At 40.6% G+C, this 19,857-nt stretch overlaps 3 protein-coding genes across 3 annotated transcripts; all 3 read right to left on the reverse strand.

The window, feature by feature from the left end:
• Positions 1-6,580: 6,580 nt before the first annotated feature.
• LOC137737854 (GDSL esterase/lipase At5g14450) lies at positions 6,581-9,398 on the reverse strand. The gene is made up of 6 exons (XM_088683052.1): positions 9,057-9,398; positions 8,230-8,571; positions 7,942-8,151; positions 7,659-7,831; positions 7,132-7,402; positions 6,581-7,037 (listed from the first exon to the last, which is right to left on the reverse strand). Exons 2-6 carry the CDS (start codon positions 8,537-8,539, stop codon positions 6,784-6,786), a joined length of 1,218 nt encoding a protein of 405 aa, XP_088539178.1. The 5' UTR covers positions 8,540-8,571; positions 9,057-9,398; the 3' UTR covers positions 6,581-6,783.
• A 1,577-nt stretch (positions 9,399-10,975) lies between these two features.
• Positions 10,976-14,378, reverse strand: LOC137737087 (eukaryotic translation initiation factor 4B2-like). The gene is made up of 3 exons (XM_068476449.2): positions 12,983-14,378; positions 11,648-12,121; positions 10,976-11,342 (listed from the first exon to the last, which is right to left on the reverse strand). Exons 1-3 carry the CDS (start codon positions 14,101-14,103, stop codon positions 11,318-11,320), a joined length of 1,620 nt encoding a protein of 539 aa, XP_068332550.2. The 5' UTR covers positions 14,104-14,378; the 3' UTR covers positions 10,976-11,317.
• Positions 14,379-17,701: 3,323 nt separating this feature from the next.
• SUFE2 (sulfur E2) lies at positions 17,702-19,035 on the reverse strand. Its single transcript, XM_068475792.2, has one exon. The coding sequence runs from the start codon at positions 18,769-18,771 to the stop codon at positions 18,064-18,066; it is 708 nt and encodes a 235-aa protein (XP_068331893.2). The 5' UTR covers positions 18,772-19,035; the 3' UTR covers positions 17,702-18,063.
• Between the last annotated feature and the right edge of the window lie 822 nt (positions 19,036-19,857).

Here is a 19,857-nt window from a genome sequence, read left to right on the forward strand (position 1 = left end):
TCTTCTTCTTCCTCTGTAGCGAATAATGCTTCAGCATCCCAGCCATCTTCACTATTCTCCTTCGAACTGGAAGTAGCAGTATTACTTTCAACAGGCTCTTTCTTGGTCCAACAATCTTTCGCCATGTGGCCCATCTTCCTGCAGTTGTAACACTTGCCACTAAACTTTTTACTATTACCGCGATTCTTCCAAGCTCCCCCAGAACGAGAGCCTCCATTTCCTTGGTGACTTTGCACCTTTTCTCCATCCTTTTTAGATCCACTACCAGTGTACCGCTTGAAGGTGCCTTTACTTTTGTTGGTGTAGAGCGCTTCCTCTTCACTCTTCAGTGAGACTCCTCCCATTTGCTTGGCCATAGCTTCTTGACTTGCAAGCAAATTTTCAAACTCAACAAGTGATGGTTGTGTCGGCCATCCTTGTATAGCGGCAATGAACCCTCGATATTCGGGTCTCAAACCATGGATAATTATTCTCTTCATCCTGGTTTCCCCAATAGGAGCTGTTGGATCTAATTCTGAAATTTCGCGGCATATCGACTTCACCTTGTGAAAGTACTGGGCAATCGTCATGTCGCGTTGTACCATCGATAGCAGCTCATTCTCGAGAAGTTGCAATTTTGTATCGTTCCTCTTCGAAAAGAGTGTAACAAAAGTGTCCCATGCTTCCTTTGGCGTTTTAGCATCCCGAATGTGCTCCAACATTTCTTCTTCTATTGTGGTCTTTAAGGCAAATATTGATTTGCATGCTTTAATTTTCCACTTCCGCAAGACGCCGTTAGCATCTTCCGCTGCCGGTTGTGTAACTTCACTACCACCGACAACCTCCCACAAGTCTTGACCTTGAAGGTAAGACTCTATACACGTTCCCCACGTGTTATAGTTTTGGTTGTTGAGCTTCTTGATTCCTCCAACAACTTGAAGATCACCCATCGTATCGGCAAAACTTTGACTACACCGAACAAGCTTGAGTGACTACCGTGCAGAGTAATACACTACTCTCGACACAAAGAAGCTCCCTCTCAAGGTTTGTGATAACCCCAGCAATAATCTCAAGAAATCTTTTCTGATGTGGAAGATCAGTCAAAACTGCAACCACAGAGCATACTCGGAATTTCAAGAGACTTTACAACCAATGCTCTACCAAGAACGATCCCTGACCGACTTGGCTCTAATACCAATTGTTGAATAAGAAGAGTATCCAAGATAACTCTAATGATCCCAAGAAGAAGAAAATAGAGCACACTCTTAAAGAAAGCTCACAAAACAAACTAATTAGTAAAGCTTTTCTTATTTAGCTCTAGGCTTTGTTTTTCCTTGGATGATATACAATACTTGAGGACTTGGGTATTTATAGCAAACCAAATGAAAGCTACACCACACACTTACTTCACCTACAACATCCACCTACTTCACCTACAACCTCCACTTACTTCACCAACCTCACACACTTACTTCACCTACAACATCCACCTACTTCACCTACAATTGACATTGATTCTCAACACGCACTAGACCCAAAAAAAGGTGTCATTACGTCAAATTTGAATAAGTAACTTTCAATCAAGGACAGATTCATTTTGGTTTTTCTTTTTCTGTTGGTGTGTGATACAACCGCAACTGGGATACTTGAAAGTTGAATCAAGTGTTGAGTATTGTGACATGCTTAAACGATTGAAACCGGATGATCAGAGAATGCACGGTCCATAATTCGGTTGGCTATCCACTGGTTTGCAGCATCAGAATAGTGCCCTCCATCCCAGCTAATGTGTTGAGAAGGATTGCTACAAGAAGCTCCAGCTGCAGTGCCACTAACAATAGCTTTCACCCCACAGTGGACAGGGAAATCACCGTAGCTTCCACAGCATTGAGTTAAGGACTCGTAAAACCAGCGAATTCCACACAACGGAGAAAAAGAGTTTAGGGATTTGGTTAGGCCAAGGAAATGGAGTAGTGAAACACTAGCTAAAGGCATGAAGTGGAAGTTTTGATCGGATGTGTTCGTTAGAAAGAATCGATTTAATACACTTCTTATGTACCCCACGGTGTAGAACTTCGTCAGTGGATGTAAGGTTTTTCCTATCCCGAATAATGTTAACTTACCATACTTCTCCGCCTTCACTTGTAAGTGCGTATTTTTCTGCATAGATATTGACGAGTAAGAACTGCTTCTGAAAGTTGGGCTCTTAGTTCAAGCACTCTCTCCTTGAGCTGCACGTTAAATTCTTGAACCGCCTCATTGTAAGGCTTCAAGCAATCGTTTTTGATCCAGGTCACCGGGTTCTGGCAGCTTATACGCAAGAGTTGAAGGCAAGCACCCGAGCGGACCTGTGTTGTGACTTGTGAATCCAAAAAACTCTTGCCCCTTGTTGGTAGAGTTGCTGCACATATAAAACAATCTGCAATCTGTTTATAGAGCCATCGGGATTTTAGGCATTTCATGTGACACCTAGGTTGGAAAATAATCTAGAGATATTGTTTCTGACTTCGTGTTATTAAGGTTGTTACCTCAGTTGATTTAGTAATTATGATGTTGTGCCTTGGCCCGTTCGTTAGTGCGGAACCGAGATTCAGATTACAACCTCACCAAAAATCACACACAGTTGAACAAAATAAAATACAAGAAATAAAGACACAGAGAAATTTACGAGGTTCGGCAAAAAACTGCCTACGTCCCCGGAGAGATATTGCTCTTCACTATGAGAATAACAGTACAAGTATACATGAGTTAAATCGACATAACCCAATCCCATATCCCTTGTACACCCACTCACAGAATTTTCCCAAGAGCCTCACTCTACCCCAAGAGTTCTTTCACAAGAGATCTTTCACTCTAGCTCTCTTGATTTCTCTCACCCTTACCCATGGTAGAGCCAAATGCTCACACCATCTCTTTTGGATGCTTTCCTTCTCTTCATCCGTATCCTTGTTTTGCCAAATGCTCTCTTTTTATGCTTTTCTTAATCCAAGCCTTCTCCCACAAAACATGGCTTTGAAAAAGCCACAAAACATGGAGCAATTTAAGCCACAAAACAAGGAAACATTTGGCCATTATCCAACAATCTCCACCTTGGCCAAATTGTACCAAAGTCCATTGGCCTTACGTACCAGCATGCACACTCTGAATCAACCTCGTTGGTCCTGTTCCGATTCAGTTACTGATAGGAGCATTTTCATGCGACTTAAATGGCTTGTTCTCGTGCATTTACGTTATGTTTCTTTAGTTATTTTAGTACTTTAAGCTATTTTCGTGTGTTTGTAGGTCGAAAGGGCTAAAGGAGCAAAAAGATGCATTTTGGAGACTTTTGGAGCACTTTTGGGCTAAGGACGGATAGCTTATGCTTGAAGCCAAAGTGTTGGACGAAATTGAAGACCTAATTGGAGCCAAAGTGTTGGAACCTTGTTCTCTTTAGTTTTAGGACATTTAAACCTTTCCTAATCCCAATCATGCCATGCATAACACACATCCATTCTAACACATTGTCATTGCACATGCATTTCCTTCATTAGTTAACCCACATGCACTTATCACTTATCATCACCACATATCATATCACTTAATCACTTATCACTTATCATCACCACTTAACCACTTATCATATCATAACCACATATCATATCACTTATCACTTAACATATCATCCACCTACTTCACCTACAACATCCACCTACTTCACCTACAACATCCACTTCACCTACAACATCCACCTACTTCACCTACAACATCCACCTACTTCACCTACAAATGACATAGCCATATGTTCCCTCCACTACTCCTATAAATACCCTTGCATTCATTCATTCATGGACATCTCATTTTTCATACACAACACACCACAAACACTTCCATCTTCTCCCTAGCCGTGAGTCTCTCCATTTTCTGCACCATTCCCTTCCCTTTCTCCTCCATTTCTTCCATTTCCATAATCCCCCAATCCATTCAACACACCAACAACATCCCTTAGTCCTTGTGCTACAACGAAGACGAAGAGAAGAAGGCCTAAACGTTCATACAATTCACGTTTGAGTTGTTGGAATGTTTACGCGTTTCTTTGATTTCAATGTTTAAATTCAATTCTCTTTGTTTTGTAATGGAAGAGAAGAGTGCCTAAACGTTCATACAATTCAAGTTTGAGTTGTTGGAATGTTTAGGTGTTTCTTTGATTTCAAAGTTATGAGGAACTAAACCCTTTTTGGCTAGGGGTGATTTCAATACCATGTTTATTTATGTGATATGAATTGATGAATTCCGGTTATGAACTCTTGATTCGTGAATGCAATTGGCTTAACTATTTGATGATTAACTTATTTGTGTTTGTTGATTGAGGGTCGACACTTAATTAGCATGCATGAATATGTGGCTAAAGTTTAAGAAGGTTTCACATAATCGTTACTAACTTATACTTGAAAGTAGTGAAGGTCGCTTGTCACGATCGCGTTAAGTTTAATTCTTAGCATGAGTAACATGATGTCATAGTTACAAATGCTTTGTCAATGCTTATGGTTTTCATTATTCTTAATGATCTTCGATTGTATCTCTATTATGATGACATGTAGGGAACTTTTGAGAATGTTTTGGGTTGTCGAATGATGCCATCCAATCCAATAATATAAGGAAAATCTAAGGGTTAACTAGTGATGTCACGGTTAATTTGGGGCATTGTCGTTCATAATTCAATGAAGGAATAACTGGAAATTGATTCATATGCATAAATATCATGTGTAGAGAAAGAACCCTTAGCTAGCTTCCCATCCATTCATTTCCGTCAAATCCATATTTACAATTTGTTTTGTTTCCAAGTATTCATTTTAGTTTAAATTCGTCCAAATCCAATTCCCCCCCCCTATTTCGTTGAAGTCTTAGTCTTAATCTTTCTTATTTTTAGTTTTGCTTTCTTCGAGCATTAAATAGTGTTTTATATTGTGTTTTTATGTTTTTAAGTCAATTTAGAAGGTTTTAGCAAGCCCTCCTAATCCCCGGTTTAGAATGATCCCTCACTTATCCATTCTACTACAATTGTCAAACGAGGGTTTAATTTGAGTGTCAAGTAATTCTAGCATCAGTTACTGCCAATGCATGTGCAGCTGCTGCAAGCTAAAAATCACCATTTAGCTTCAGACAGGATCTCAACACATCCTCGTCTCCTCTAGCAGGTTTTCCTCCTCTTCATTGTCTGCAACCTGGAAACTCGTCAGTGCACCCATTTCCAGCAACACCCGTCGAGCCAGACAAACATTCCTCACACTTCCTCCTACCTCAGGACCTTCTCATCACCTGTGAATCCCATAGCTCCACCTGCTGCAAAACCCCTGCAACACTTGAGACTAAACATCACCAGGAGAAGTGTTGCTTCGAGTACCTAGAAGGCATACTCAAAGTCTTCCACCACAAACTTGCTAACCCGGCCTTGCACCCGTAGCACTGTGGACCCTTGCCTCCGGAACCGGATCCGAACCTGCTGTCTCTCTCAGATCCTCTTTCCAATTTTCTTCCACGATTTCAACCTTGAATAGCTTAAGCAGTCTTGTGCCCACTATCATCCATGGTCTCTTGTGTGTATCATTCCACACCAAAGAAGTTTGCACCTGCTCCAAACTTACTGTTTCTTTCCTTGCAGTAAAGTTTCACAAGGTTCTCGTACAAATCTGAAAGTGAGGTAAGAAGAAAGAGGCCTTTGTATTCTTCCTCAACATCAACTTTCGCAGTTGATCCAAGCATCCCTAAACACGGCTTCCATTTCTTCAGGCTTCCATTACTCTCCTTTACCAAGAGCAAAACCGCCTCTCCCTTTAAACTGCTCAACTGAAAATTCCATGGTGAACAACAAATCTGGACCTCCAACGAACCAAAGCCCCCAACGATGCTCTGATACCAATTGTTGTGCCTTGGCCCGTTCGTTAGTGCGGAACCGAGATTCAGATTACAACCTCACCAAAAATCACACACAGTTGAACAAAATAAAATACAAGAAATAAAGACACAGAGAAATTTACGAGGTTCGGCAAAAAACTGCCTACGTCCCCAGAGAGATATTGCTCTTCACTATGAGAATAACAGTACAAGTATACATGAGTTAAATCGACATAACCCAATCCCATATCCCTTGTACACCCACTCACAGAATTTTCTTAAGAGCCTCACTCTACCCCAAGAGTTCTTTCACAAGAGATCTTTGACTCTAGCTCTCTTGATTTCTCTCACCCTTACCCATGGTAGAGCCAAATGCTCACACCATCTCTTTTGGATGCTTTCCTTCTCTTCATCCGTATCCTTGTTTTGCCAAATGCTCTCTTTTTATGCTTTTCTTAATCCAAGCCTTCTCCCACAAAACATGGAGCAATTTAAGCCACAAAACAAGCCACAAAACAAGGAAACATTTGGCCATTATCCAACATATGAAACTTGTTACCTCAGTTGTCAAGGCTAACTGCGCTGCTATGGTGGAGACGGATGCCGGCACTTGGCGATAGTAATAAACCTCGCACGGTCCATAAGAACCTTGTACTTAATGAAATCGACAGAATAGCCCTTACAGATTTGTAGGTCAACGGGCAGGCAGGAAGCAGAATGTGAGAGCAAAAAATTATGAAAAAAAAAAATGTGTTGTGATATCCTCACAAACATAATTGGATTTCATTCGTTTGGTGTCCACATCGGTCTTGTTATTTTTATTCAAGAAGAAAACAAAGTTGGATCCTTAATTTAAAAACACTCTCATCTCAATGATTAAGTACAATACTAAATCTGTACCAAACTTATAGCACAAGTTATCTGCTTGAAGTTGAATCAGAACTGCGGAGGACTGTGACACGCTTCAGTGATTGATACTGGAGGGTCGGAGAATGAGCCGTCCATAATTTGGTTGGCTATCCATTCATTTGCAGCATCGGAATAATGCACCCCATCCCAGCTAATGTACTTCGAAGGATTGCTACAGAGAGCCTCAACTTCAGTGCCATTAACAATAGCTTTCATCCCACAATGGACGACATGGTGATCACCGTAACTTCCACAGCATTGAACTAGAGGACTAGAAAAACCTGAAATTTCCAGACGCCAGGGAATAGGGTTTTGGATATGCGAAAGAAATGAAGTATAGAAAACTAGCTTGACGAATGAAGCGAAAAAACTTACCGTACTTCTCTGCCTCATTGATAAGCTTGTATTTTGCTGTGTAAATATCGACATAAGTGAGAACTGCATCAGAAAGTTGGGTCCTTAAGTTAAGCACTCTTTCCTTGAGCTTCCGGTTAAATTCTTGAGCCACCTCATTGTGAGGTTTCAAGCAACCGTTTTGGTCCAGGTTGCCGGGTTCTGGCAGTTTATATGCAAGACTTGCAGGCAAGCAGCCAAGGGGACCTGTGTTGTGAATCCAAAAAACTCTTGCTCCTTGTTGGTAGAGTTGCTGCAAAACTACCAATATCATTATTTTGTTTAAGATTTTAATCTCTTTAAGAACATTTACGAGTTCATATACACTCTGTTGACAACTAAATTTACACAGTTTTGCCATTTCATGTGACAAATACGTTAAAATGTAGCTGTCTTCTTGGTTAACAATTTTCCACTCAAAAAAATCACAGGGTATGCCCAAAAGGCTAGTCATCCGAGTCCACAAGACTTCAAAATGAAAATGGATAGCTCCTTATGAAACTTATTACCTCTATTGTGGAAGCAAACTGTGCAGTGATATTGGAAAGGGATGCAAGCACTTCATCCAGAGTCTTCAATCTTAATCCTGCATGAAGATCGTTTTGTCCAATGTCTAATGTGTACAAGGCCCTGGAGAAGTCGCTTGGTCTCGGAAGGCTGGCCCTGACCTTTGAGCTTTTACCTGAAAACCAATGCCGTAACTGAGTGTAACATAATCAAGCTTATGATTCAAGTTATTTTCTCTACAACTCGATAAGACAATAGACTTCCTCTGCAACAATATATCCCAACCTTCAGCAAAACCCTCATTCGCACGTGCTTTCAACTGCGCAAATTGGGCAAGCTGCACGTTAAGAGAGATGGGGCTATATCTCGCTTCAAACATCTTGCCATCTAATGGCTGAATGGTAGATCCTCCGGTCGCAAAACTTGCTCCATGATAAAAATTAGTTCCAACAGCATCCAGATAAGCACTCACAAATGGAAACCCCAACTTTTGAGCTGCAAGATTGCCAAATGCAGTTTCTAATTGTCTTAAACATAATGCATGATACATTACAACACAGTTGATGCACTAACCAATAAAATCGATCATGAGACGCCCGTCTGAAAACCTGCCTGAAGGTTTACCAAAGAATGTATTGCCATAGGGGGCAGGAACTCGAAAAAATGTGGCCGATAAACCACCCGTGTCGGAGTTAGAATCGCCAAAGTTAAACATTGCTGGGAATTGGCAACCATTGCTTGATGTGTTTTGTGGTGCAAGGCCTAAGAAAACCGAAAGGGCACCAACTAAAATCACTCCTACTGCCACTGCCTCCGCACTCTTCTTAACTCCCCAAGGGCCTCTCCACCACCCATTGATACTACCAAAACTTGCACGGTCCATATGAATCTCCTCCTACTGCTTTCTCTCACTCCCTTTTCACCAAACAAGAGATAGTGATGTCAACCACACAATCCATCAAGTCATTCCACACTCATTGAAATCAATTAACGGAATTAAAGTCATTATTTGAGACTGCTTTTAAAATGGTTAAAAAACATTTTTAGACATCCAAAAGCCATTCTGACGTTAGAATGGCTGAAACCACTTTTGATGATAATGTTTTTGTAACCAATCCTCAGTAAAAATGTAAGTGAATCCTGAAAAAGCACTTGAGTGCTTCCTACAAGAACTGCGTAACTGGTACTTTTGGAATCCAAAAATATTTTCCCCAAGAACGCTTTCAGTTACTTCAAAAACACTTCGAAACAAGCCCAAAAACGTTTCTAGGTTATGAAAGAACATTTCTTTAGTGTTTTTATCTAGTGGCGCTTGAATTTTCAATAAGAATTTCGACATGTTACCCTTTTAGCAAAAGCATTTATGACAGAAGGGATAAAGATGAGGGTGAAACTTTCACCTTGAACAATAGGCGATGGAGCTAGCTAGATGGTTGCGTTCTTCTGCATGGATTGCGCTTCTCTTTGTGGCTCATTTGTTGAAGAAAAGAAACTGATTTGGGGCTCCATAGGATCGGTGGGGGAGACCTTGCAAATTTAGGTCAACGGGCAGCAGGTACCAGAACGTGAAATGTAGACATTAAAAAATGATAACAAATGTGTAGTGATACCATCAATTCATCAACATCTTCATCATCTGAATGGGAATATTGCTGGTGAATGATCCAACGATTCAGACTGCGCCACATCGGTTTCTTGAAATTGCTCAAGCCTACCTCAACTGCTTCTATGTATATTTTAACAGCACAGCTAGACCTGTAAACGAGTCAGTTTTATTGAGTTTGGATCGGATTTGATCCAACCCGTTAATTTAACCGATCATTCGAATTCAATTCGTTAAGCTAGCGGGTCACTCAAACTCAACTCGTTAAGTTAATAAATCACCCGTTTCACCTTTTAACAAATTTTTTTGTTTTTTTTTTTTAGTTTTTGCATTTTATCCAAACCAAGAAAATATTGGTGCTTTCAGTTGTTTTCTTCTGCTACCTCAAAACCCAAGTCTCCCTTGCAGCCGACTCCATCACCGCCAACCAATCTCTTCAATGCGATTCAAAACCCAAGTCCTTATAACACTGAGATTTGTACTCCCTCTACCGCAACAGCAAAAGTCAGCATTTCAGAGACACCCAAAAGATTTTACAGTGCAGAGAGAAACAGAGAGAGGGATTTGGGTTTTGAGGTTGAGGTTCCAGTGGAGTTCGAGGTTGAGGACTTGAGGACCAGCAGAGTCCCCAGTGCTAAGTAAAGTTCTTGTTTTTGTTTTATTGGTAGTCTTAGGTTTACGAAATTCGACAGAGAGTGAGGGTTTTCTATTAGGAATATTGAAATTACACAAAAGTCCTTAATAACGGGTGTTAACGGGTGGTTAACTGGTTTTGCGGGTTCATCCAAAATGATCCGTTATTTAACGTGTGATTAACGGGTTGACCCATTAACCACCCGATCCGTTTAGCACTCATCCGAATACTAATTTTAACGGGTTGGATCGGATCGGGTTAACGGATCGGGTTGAAAATGCCAGGTCTAAGCACAGCCACAGAAATTTCTTCACACCTAGTTTATTAAACTTGCAATTTATATAAAATTCAAAATTTATAAATCGACATGCACCGATTCTTTTATTTAAATTCATAAACATAGAATTTTAGAATTTCCGTATGGAGAAAAAAAACTTGGAATTTGGTACCTCCACTTCCCAAGTTTAAATGCCATGTAAATAACTGTTATTTCCCAATTTCTAAGATTTAGAGCTTAAAAATAACAAATTATGTATTCAATTTCATTATTCTTTTAGGTTAACCAAACAAGAAAATTCACAAATTCTAGAAAATAAATCCCGTCATTTCAATTTCTGTCATTTTAAAATTCTTTAATAATCTTAAATTTCTTCATCCAAACATAATGTAATAGAAAACTTTTCTAGAATATCAGCCTCTCAATAGAGTATTACGTAGAAAAATTTAAACATAAAGTAATGCGTAATAGGCTAGAGATACAGCTACCTACCGTGACATCCTTGTATAGGCAACCCAAAAGACTCGGCTTTAACTGTGGCGCATAAGCTAAATACAGAAAACAAGTTTAAACACACATCAATGAGAAACTTAAGACGGAATTTGGATCGACGGCTTACCCAACGTTTGATATTTCGACCATTTTGAATTTTCGACCGTCGAATAAAATGAATTGAAAAATATCAAAAGATCAAAATTAACAATGCTTATCTTTATGTACTACATTCCGTACAAAAATTGAGAAATTTGAGTTCCGGGACTTTTCTTGCACATAATATGGCACCCAGCAACAAGGTCATGCACAATAGAACCAAATTATGAGTATATTACCCTGACGATCGTCACAAAAAATAGACTAGTGAGTCCCATAGTGTTCAGTAAAATTGGATCCTAAGAACAATACAGGCTCCTTCACATAAAAAAACAGACAAAAAAGAAAGCGGAAAACTGCAATTTTACATAGTTTCGAGATGTAAGAACAGATCATCACCGCAAGTGTTTTCCCAGTGCCGGTAATCAATAATGCTTGCTCCATTTTTCCCAGAGCAAAATGAAGAAAACAAAAAGAGTGGGGCAAAATGTTATTTGGTTCTGGTTGTCGGAAGCGCTTAGGCAGTTCAATGAATCCATTGAAACGGCGCAGTTGTTCACCATCTTTCTCTTGACCTTGCCCTGCCAAATAAACAACAACCAAACATCACATGCATTTTGAGGCATTCATAACCAATCTTTAGCTCCGAGAGTAAATATATCCTTCAACTTCTCCAAAATTCTTAAAGCTTCCAGCGAAATTTTTTTGACCATTACATATCTTTTGTTCTAAAAGGGATGTGCTGATTGGTTTTTTACAACTGCACACAATTAACCGACCCAAAATGTTCTTTCGTAAAGCATAACATATCAAGTTTCTTTCGTAAACAGGTTAACTTCCTCCCTAAGACTGTAAAAAGGAAAGCACAGAAGCACTTTATTCTCACCTGTCAATGTCTCTGTTCCCCAGAAATCCTCCTCTCTCCCTGCCACCATGGAATGACCTTCTGTCATCAAAAGGCCTTGCCCACGGATCTCCTTTGCCTTGCGAGGGAGGCCCATCAACATATTCCATGCTTCTAGAATCTTCAAATGACCCGGAATAAGAAGGCGTCCTCTCAAAAAAGCTACCACCCCTGCCTGCTGCAGACCCAGGCCTACCTGCTCCAGACCCAGGCCTACCAGTCCCAGACCCAGGCCTATCGATGGCCTTCTGCCCAAAGCGAACTTTGTCATCCAAATTTCGGATCAATGTCTCCAATTCCCTTTCCTTCCGAAGTACTATATCATGTAGACTTGGCTGGTCACCGCCAGACTCTCGCACAGTTTCACTATTCACTTTATCCGTAGATTCTTTCTCGAGTTCCTTCTTTAGATGATCTATTTCTTCCTTCAAAATCTTTTCCTCCTCTGTTTCAGGTCTGCAACAAAAGGCTTAAGAGATCAATTCCACAAGACAACCACAGGTTACATACAAACACGACAAGAAAACTGAAATATATATAGTTTGCCAAATGCTTACGAGACGAACTACTATAGTTTATTGATAAGGTTTCATCTTCCTACAGCATTTTACAAAGCTAAATTACTTCCTAGTGGAAAAGGTAATCCAGTGAACAATATATATGACCAATTAAAAGGCAAATTCTAATAATTTTGGCATGTGGGTGCAATCAAATTTGATTATAAAAAATATTATTATCTTGTGACTAGATCAGACTCATTCAGCAAAGAAGAAGACACCAGGCTGTATCAGCATAACATCCAGACAACTCCCAATTACCACATTACAAAAACACAAGAAGTCAAAAGACATGGTCTTCTGCATTGTCTCTAATTGCATAGTTGTCTGCAATGAATATTACTTGACCGGGGAGGGGAAGAAAACAGTTTGTGTAAACTTTTTTCTCCCCCGCGCCACAAACAGACAACAATAGGACAAGAATGTGCCCCAAGAGGAGGTACTAACCCAAACATAATCTAATCGTTTCAACTATACACTAGTCTACTTATTTCATACAAACTTTTCCAACCGAAACATAAACTCAATACACGTAACCCAAATGATACTAACCCATCTAGCTTCTTTGCATGGAATCAACCCGCCACTACCATGCATATTCAAACCATACAATCAACCCAATTCACTTGGGCAACTCTTAATAGCCAAAAAAAAAAAAAGAAAATACAAACAATCAACCCACCATTACCATGCATATTCAAACCATTACTTAGCTGAATGCACTACCTACAAAATTGACATAAAAAAAGTCGAAACCAACCTGTCAATACCCTGATGCTCCAGCTCGAGATCAATCTTCCGCCAATCCTTACCCCGCTCCTCCAGCAAAACCTCCCTTGGCTTGGCATCGCCAAAGGGGTTTACTTTCGGCCGCGGCTTCACTGCATTATCACTCCCATGCAGCCCGGGCCCTTCAGACCGGCTTGACTGAGCACTCGAAGGCCTGCTTGAGTGGGCACTCGTCGGCCTACTCGTCTTCTTGGCTTCAATTTCCGACTCCAGCTTCTTCCAATCCATCCCCTTCTCAGCCAAAATCTCCTCCCTAGGTCGAGCTGCTCCGAATGGGTTTGGCTTATTGGTCTTCACAACCTGCAATGGCTCATTCTCGCCCTTCGGAGGATCCAACACCAATTTGGGTCGCTCTCTCTCAACTCTGTCGACCTCACGTCCGCCTCTAGCCCAGCGATCCGGCTCTGCACCCGAATCGCGAAATCCAGACCCAAATGTGGATGACCTAGAAGGAGCAGGCTTCTTCCCAACAGTCCAGTTATCAACCTCGTCTGCCCTAGACCAAGCTGGGGCGCCCATACCACCACCATCACCACCACCCCCAGCACCACCACTACCGAGCGAGCTATACCGGCTCTGCCTACTCGAATCCGCAGAAGGAAGAGATTTTTTAGTCATTGCCCAATTGTCAACCTCGTCCGCCCTTGACGGCTGATCGAAATCAGAAACCCTAGAAGGCGGGCCCCTCCGGTCGTCGTCGAATCCACCGTAGGATCTTCTTCCACCGCCACCCCATGACCCGTCTCCGCCCTCTCTGTCCCCGTCCCGACCCGGATTCGGACCTGAGCGACCATAAGAGGAAAACCCGCCACCTAGGCGACCGTACTGCATATCTTCGGCAGAGCGCTCCTTGGGCCCGGTAGGGAGGCGCATCATCTCGTCGGGAGTGAGACCGACCCGATTAGAGGCCGCGGTGCCGGAAGAGTTGCAGAATTCGGAGAGGCTCATCTTCTTCTTCTTCGACTTGGCGCTGGAGGCTTCCTTTAGGCTGGGGAAGCTCTGAGCCGCGAGCTCCTCAGCCTCGGCTCGCTCAGCGTCGGCTCGCTCAGTCTCGGCGGCCCAGGCGCCGACACCTCCCCAGGGTTTGGCCATCGTCGACGGCTTGCGAGATCTGAAAACGCAGTTCGAAATGAAAGGGAGAAAGGAACCAGAAAATTTCAAAAAAATGGGAAGAGACGAAGGCGAAATTAATATAAAAAGTGGTTTTATTTAAAAAAAATGAAATTAAAAAGAAATAGAAAGTGGGGCTCCGTTAATGGAGCCGGAGCTCCGAGAACGTGTGAAGTAGAGGGAAAGGCAACAGTTGGCGCGTGCAATAGTGGGCGCGTGAGCGTTTGTGTGTGTGTTGGATGTTGATGTACAGTTGTACCGAGCCAGAAACACAAGCGAGACATACAACTCACCAGCTAATCAGCTACGTGGCGTTTTCTTAGGGCGGTCTGGTTGTGAAAGTGGGGCCGCGAGGTCGAACTGGAACCGTTGGTTTTGCGGCCCCCGAGTGAGTCGTGGGGTTCATTCAAGTTTGAATAGCTGCTCATTATCGTAAATTGGATGCTGATTATACATCTAATCATTTGTTACATATTATTTTATTTAATTTTAATTTTTTAAATTTAGAAAAAATTATCTTTAATATGAAATTAACTAAAATTAAGTAAAAAAACACTTGACATATAATAAAGTGTATAATGTTCATACATCGTAATTATAATGATCAAGAAAAATACTTTACTTCTTGTTTTTGTGGTGTGGGTATGTGGTCCGCTGCATTTTGACTTCTTGGTAGTTAACAGTTGTGATGCTCTTTTTTATTGGATCTGGCTTTTCTGACCTCCCACTTCACATATACTCATATTTCTTCTTATTTGTGCGGTTACAGTTAAACCACGTTAATATTTTATATTACTATTGCTTTTTGTTTTATTATCTCTATAAAAAAATCAATATAAAATGTTGACATAACTTAACCGTGATCACACAAAATAAGAGGGGATATGAATGTATAGGAAATGGGAGGGTAGAGAAGCCGGATCCTTTTATATTGGGCTTTTTTCTTTTTGCAAAAAACATTAAGGGAATTAAATATTAAATTTGTAAATTACATAGGGTCTCTTAAATAAAAAATAAGCAAATTAATTAATAATTAAGTAATAATTTAATTATTAACAATTACATTATATAGTTTTAAAATATAATTTAAATAGTTAGTATTCACAGTATAACCATTAAAAAAATAACCTCTATTATCGAAAATTCAATGAGAGTTTTTCAATTTTTTTTTTATGCTTTTAATTTATAGGTTTGGCCCATTTGAGCAATCTACCATGTGAAAGCACATTGCATTTTGTTTGTGAATAATCTCTTTGTTCTCACTTAATGATTACAATTAAGCTACATCAACATTTTGTGTTAATTTTTTTTTGTAAACAAAAAGACGAAAAGTGAAAAAGAATAGGATGGAAGGGAAGTGGACTCGTAGGAGAGAGAATCCTATTTCGTATTTTTTTATTTATCTAAAACATAAGTCATCTCGGGTTCGAAACCCACTGCTGGTGTGGTAGCCAGACTTGTGATCATAGGAAGGCTAAAATGCCTTTATGAGTCTTATCGGTCCTCGAAAATGATGAATAACCATGGTTTGCTACCAATTATCCCCCTTGAAAAAAATGCACATAAGTTAGTATGTCACGTAATAATATTAATATTAATGAAGGAAAAATAATAATTTTTAGTAAATTTATCGTTTTTGCAAATTAATCTTATTGCTTTAAAAGTGGGAGCGTGGGAGTGGAAAGCTTTCTTGTTGTGGAGGTAAAGGGGGATCAATAAATATAGGCGAGGACAAACATCCCAGCGCCACTAAATTTTGGAATAAATGGAACGTACCCATGTTCAACTTTTGACCAAATGCTCCCTCCAAAGCTATATGATAGGAGGAGGCAAAGGTTGTGCTGAAACTCTACTTTTTGTAACCAAAACTAAAAGCTTTGTACTTTCTAATTGGATGCGCTCTCTCTACATCCTCAAACTCATCACATGATTGGTTAAAAATTCAATTTTGTTGAAAATTGTGTTGAAATATTCCACGTCAACTAGAGATAGAGAAGAAAAATAGTTTAAATACTTTAATTTCACACTAACTAATACGAGGTCTTTTGTGATAAAACATCACACCTATTAGATTGTGCATGTAGTAATTAACATGCTGAGAACCATATAGTGTTATTGGAAATAGATTTTTTGCTCGTCTCTCTGATAATTTGACAACATGTTGTACACATCTATCCTTGAGGCACAACTCAAGGATAGTTGCAGATAAACCTTCGGTTTTCAGCTTAGAGTATTGAGAGTAGTCATTCATCAATGTTTAGTTAGTGTAATGACTATAATTGCAGCAAAGTTTACCGTTTTAATCATGGTTCATGAAAAGTTCATATCATTTAGATCCTAAATGACACCACATATAAATAGATACGTGTGTTTTGCATGAAAAGGGACTATCCTCAAATTAACTTCCTCTCCTCCGGTGAGAGTTTTTCTCACTATTGTGTGAGTGTTCTTTCGTTTCATAGATTAGCGTCGCCATAAGTCCCAATTTTGTCTAGGGTCGATGGCAGTCCCGTTGCCTGCCCTTCTTGTCCTCCTTCTCCTTTTTCTCTCCTTGTCCGTGCTCCCATTCCTTTGAGCACTTTAACCCAAGCCTCAATGTCCCCTTTCTCCTCCATCCTTTTCCCTCCATCAATTGCATCCTTTGGTTCCATCCTCTCCCTTTTCCCAAACCTCCGTGTTGTCCTTTTTCCTCACTAATTTAAAAGTTTCCCTTCATTAATTTCATGTTTTGGCTACATCATCTCTCGAATCATACTTAAGTCCTTTCGGGTATTGTCGGTTTTCCCGGCGTTTTGCCACGGATCTATGAGAAGGTGCGTAGAGCTTTAACTTGGGTGGTCGCACCACCACCTTTGTTGGCCCTTGTTGGTCCTTCCCAGTCTTCACTTCTGTCGGCGATGTTGCTCGTGGGATCTCTCTTCCTGCGTGCTTCCTTTGTTTTATGGCGGAGGTCGCTGTGGTGGTCCTTGGAGGATGATGCGGCTGCTTTTCTTTTTCACTCTTGAGTTTCTTGCTAACTTGGTCTATGGTGCTCCTGGGGCGGCGATTGTGTGTTTGTTGTGGCAACAACAGCGCAGCGAGGGTTTTTCCCTTCTGTGTATAGTCTGCTTTCTGTGTGTTTCTTTGTGCTTCTTGTGGGCTCAACCTTTGGGTTGGGTTTTTTTTTGCTTTGAGGTCCATCTTTTAGTCTAAATTCAGATCCTCTTTGTAAAGATCCTGAAAATCCGTAAATCATATTCGTGAATCCTCCATCGTACGGTTAGAAATTATTTTAAATATTTTTATTTAAAATTAAACACAAACAGTATCTGACAAAAACTGACCACATGATAAACGATGAACATACATGATTTACGGATTCCCAGATCCTCACCAAAAAGATCCGGAGAAGATCCTATTGGTTTTAATCTTGCGCCTTGTTTGAAATTGGGTTTTTGTTTATAAAAGTTTGTTTTGTTGGTAATGAATTATTTTCATTGCTTCTTTTTTGGAAACAACAAACATTATTCCACTTAACACCTTCCAACTTCACATATATTCCCCTATTTTTCAAAAGGGAAGTGTTATTGGCACTCAAAAAATTTCATTCTACACTCCTCACAAGTGTATTTTTCTTTCTAAATATAGAAAATTTGGAGGGTAAAATAAGAAATTTGGAGTGCCAATAACAATTCCCTTTCAAAAAACCCTACTTCCCCACATCAGCAACTCCGCGCCCATATTCTAATACTACACAATAAATTTGTTTCGACACACCATATTTTACTAACACACAATAATGTGTTTCAAATTCAGCTAACTTAATTCACAAGTTATCAAAATTATTGAAGGACTTGTATCTCAATTACTTTGCATCTAAAGTCTCGAATTCAATTATCCTCTCACCAAGTCGATTTACCCTTTCGCGCCAATATCGCTTATCAAAAACGAAATAGTGATGGCTTAACCATTGACCTCGTCAAGGAAAGAATTAGCACCCCGCATCCCCTGCTCTCGCTCCGCCACCAAAGCCTGAGTCTTCCTCTGCATCGCCAGCAGCACGTTGTGCCACGTGTTCACTCTTGAATTGACCTTCCCGTACACCCCCACATTCACGTCGTCCAAATCCCGCGGCTCCACCGCCAGAACCTCACGCGCCTCCGCGCCGTCCAGCAACCACATCAGGCACGAGCAGAACCCCTTCGCGATCTCCGAGTCGCTGTCCGCCCGGAACCTCATCCTCCCCACCTCGTCCATCTCTGCCTCCACCCACACCTGCGTCGAGCACCCCTGGACCCGGTTCTCCGGCTCCCGCGCACACTCACTGTGCGGCGGGAGCCTCGCCGCGTAGTGTAGTAGCCGCTTCACGCGGTCAATTGGCTCCGACAGAGACTTGAATTCCAAAACGAGGCGTTTCAGCTTGTCGGCCACCCTCTCCGTGGGCTCCGACGGCCGAGCCTGCGTCGCCGTCAGAGCCAACGCGTTCGGGATTCGAATTCCTCGACTGGGGATGCATTTGATGGACAAGAAATTTATTTTGTTGTTTTGGGTGTCGAGTTTCAATTTGGCGGGTACAGGGTTGTGGAATTGGCGGTTTGACGATGACTCGGCGGCGGCGGAGCGGGCGGAGGAGACATGAGGGAGTGTTGTTGTAAATGCGGTGGAGTTCATGTTTGGAAGGAGAGAAAGTGATGGAAAGTGGGAAACTGGAAGTTATGGAGAGCAAGAAAATTGGAGATACTTCAAGTGCAGTGCGTCTTCCCTCGTTGTCTGCCGCCAAGTTTCAATGAGAGTGAAAAATGACGATATTTATAAAGGAGGGATTGGTTCAATAGGTCGACACGAGGGAGAGTCGATACGAGCCGCCAAACATTACCAAAATTGAAGTCCTAACGTATCTTGGACTTTATTTTTTTGGGATTAAATTGATTTTTGATAGAGTAATAGTGTTTTTCATTTAAGTAGTTAGTTGTTAAGAGAAGATAATCAGTGAAAGTTAAACTTGTGCTGGAACGCATACACATAATCGAACGTCATTTGCGACAAATATATTTATATTTTTTACGGGTATATAGAAAACAATTAATACTAATTACATGATACTTCATCTCATCTCAGTGTTGTAATGTGATTTGATGATCGAAATTGTCCAAGTGCTAGATTATTTCTTTAGTAAGTTTGTGTAGTTAGAGTTCACTCTCAGTCACCCTAAGACAGGAAACAAAATATATTGTAGATGCCATCAGGGGCGATGGAAATAGGGATCCAAGTGGAATGTATACATGTGAAGATCTTTTGAAGACTTCTGAATGTTTGGTGAGGTTTCTTTTTGTGCCTACTAAATGTTTGATGTAATACATGTTAGGGCATATCTCAACAATTTGTGTCAACATCACTCAACAAATTATCTCTATATTATTTATCAGATTGCTTCGCCATATGTTGATAATTATTGACATGTACGTAACATGTTTTGACTGACAACAACAAGTCCACCAAGTGTTAAACGAAATGCTGCAGTGAATAAACTAAATTCTTTTGCGCGCTCTATGCTTTGTTTCTATTTAAAAAAAAAAATAAAATATATATATATATATATATATATATATATTTAACACTAAAATTCAAAATTTAAATCTGCTACTGGATGCCATGTGATTTCTATAGACGATGGTCTCCTCCCCTGAATACTGTTCTACACAACAAACCAATAACCAAAACATAGATTCAGAGAATATACTCATATAATTAAGTGAA

This window comes from Pyrus communis, chromosome 13, assembly GCF_041283825.1.
Source record: "Pyrus communis isolate YQ-2024b chromosome 13, ASM4128382v1, whole genome shotgun sequence".
Lineage (NCBI taxonomy): Eukaryota > Viridiplantae > Streptophyta > Magnoliopsida > Rosales > Rosaceae > Pyrus > Pyrus communis.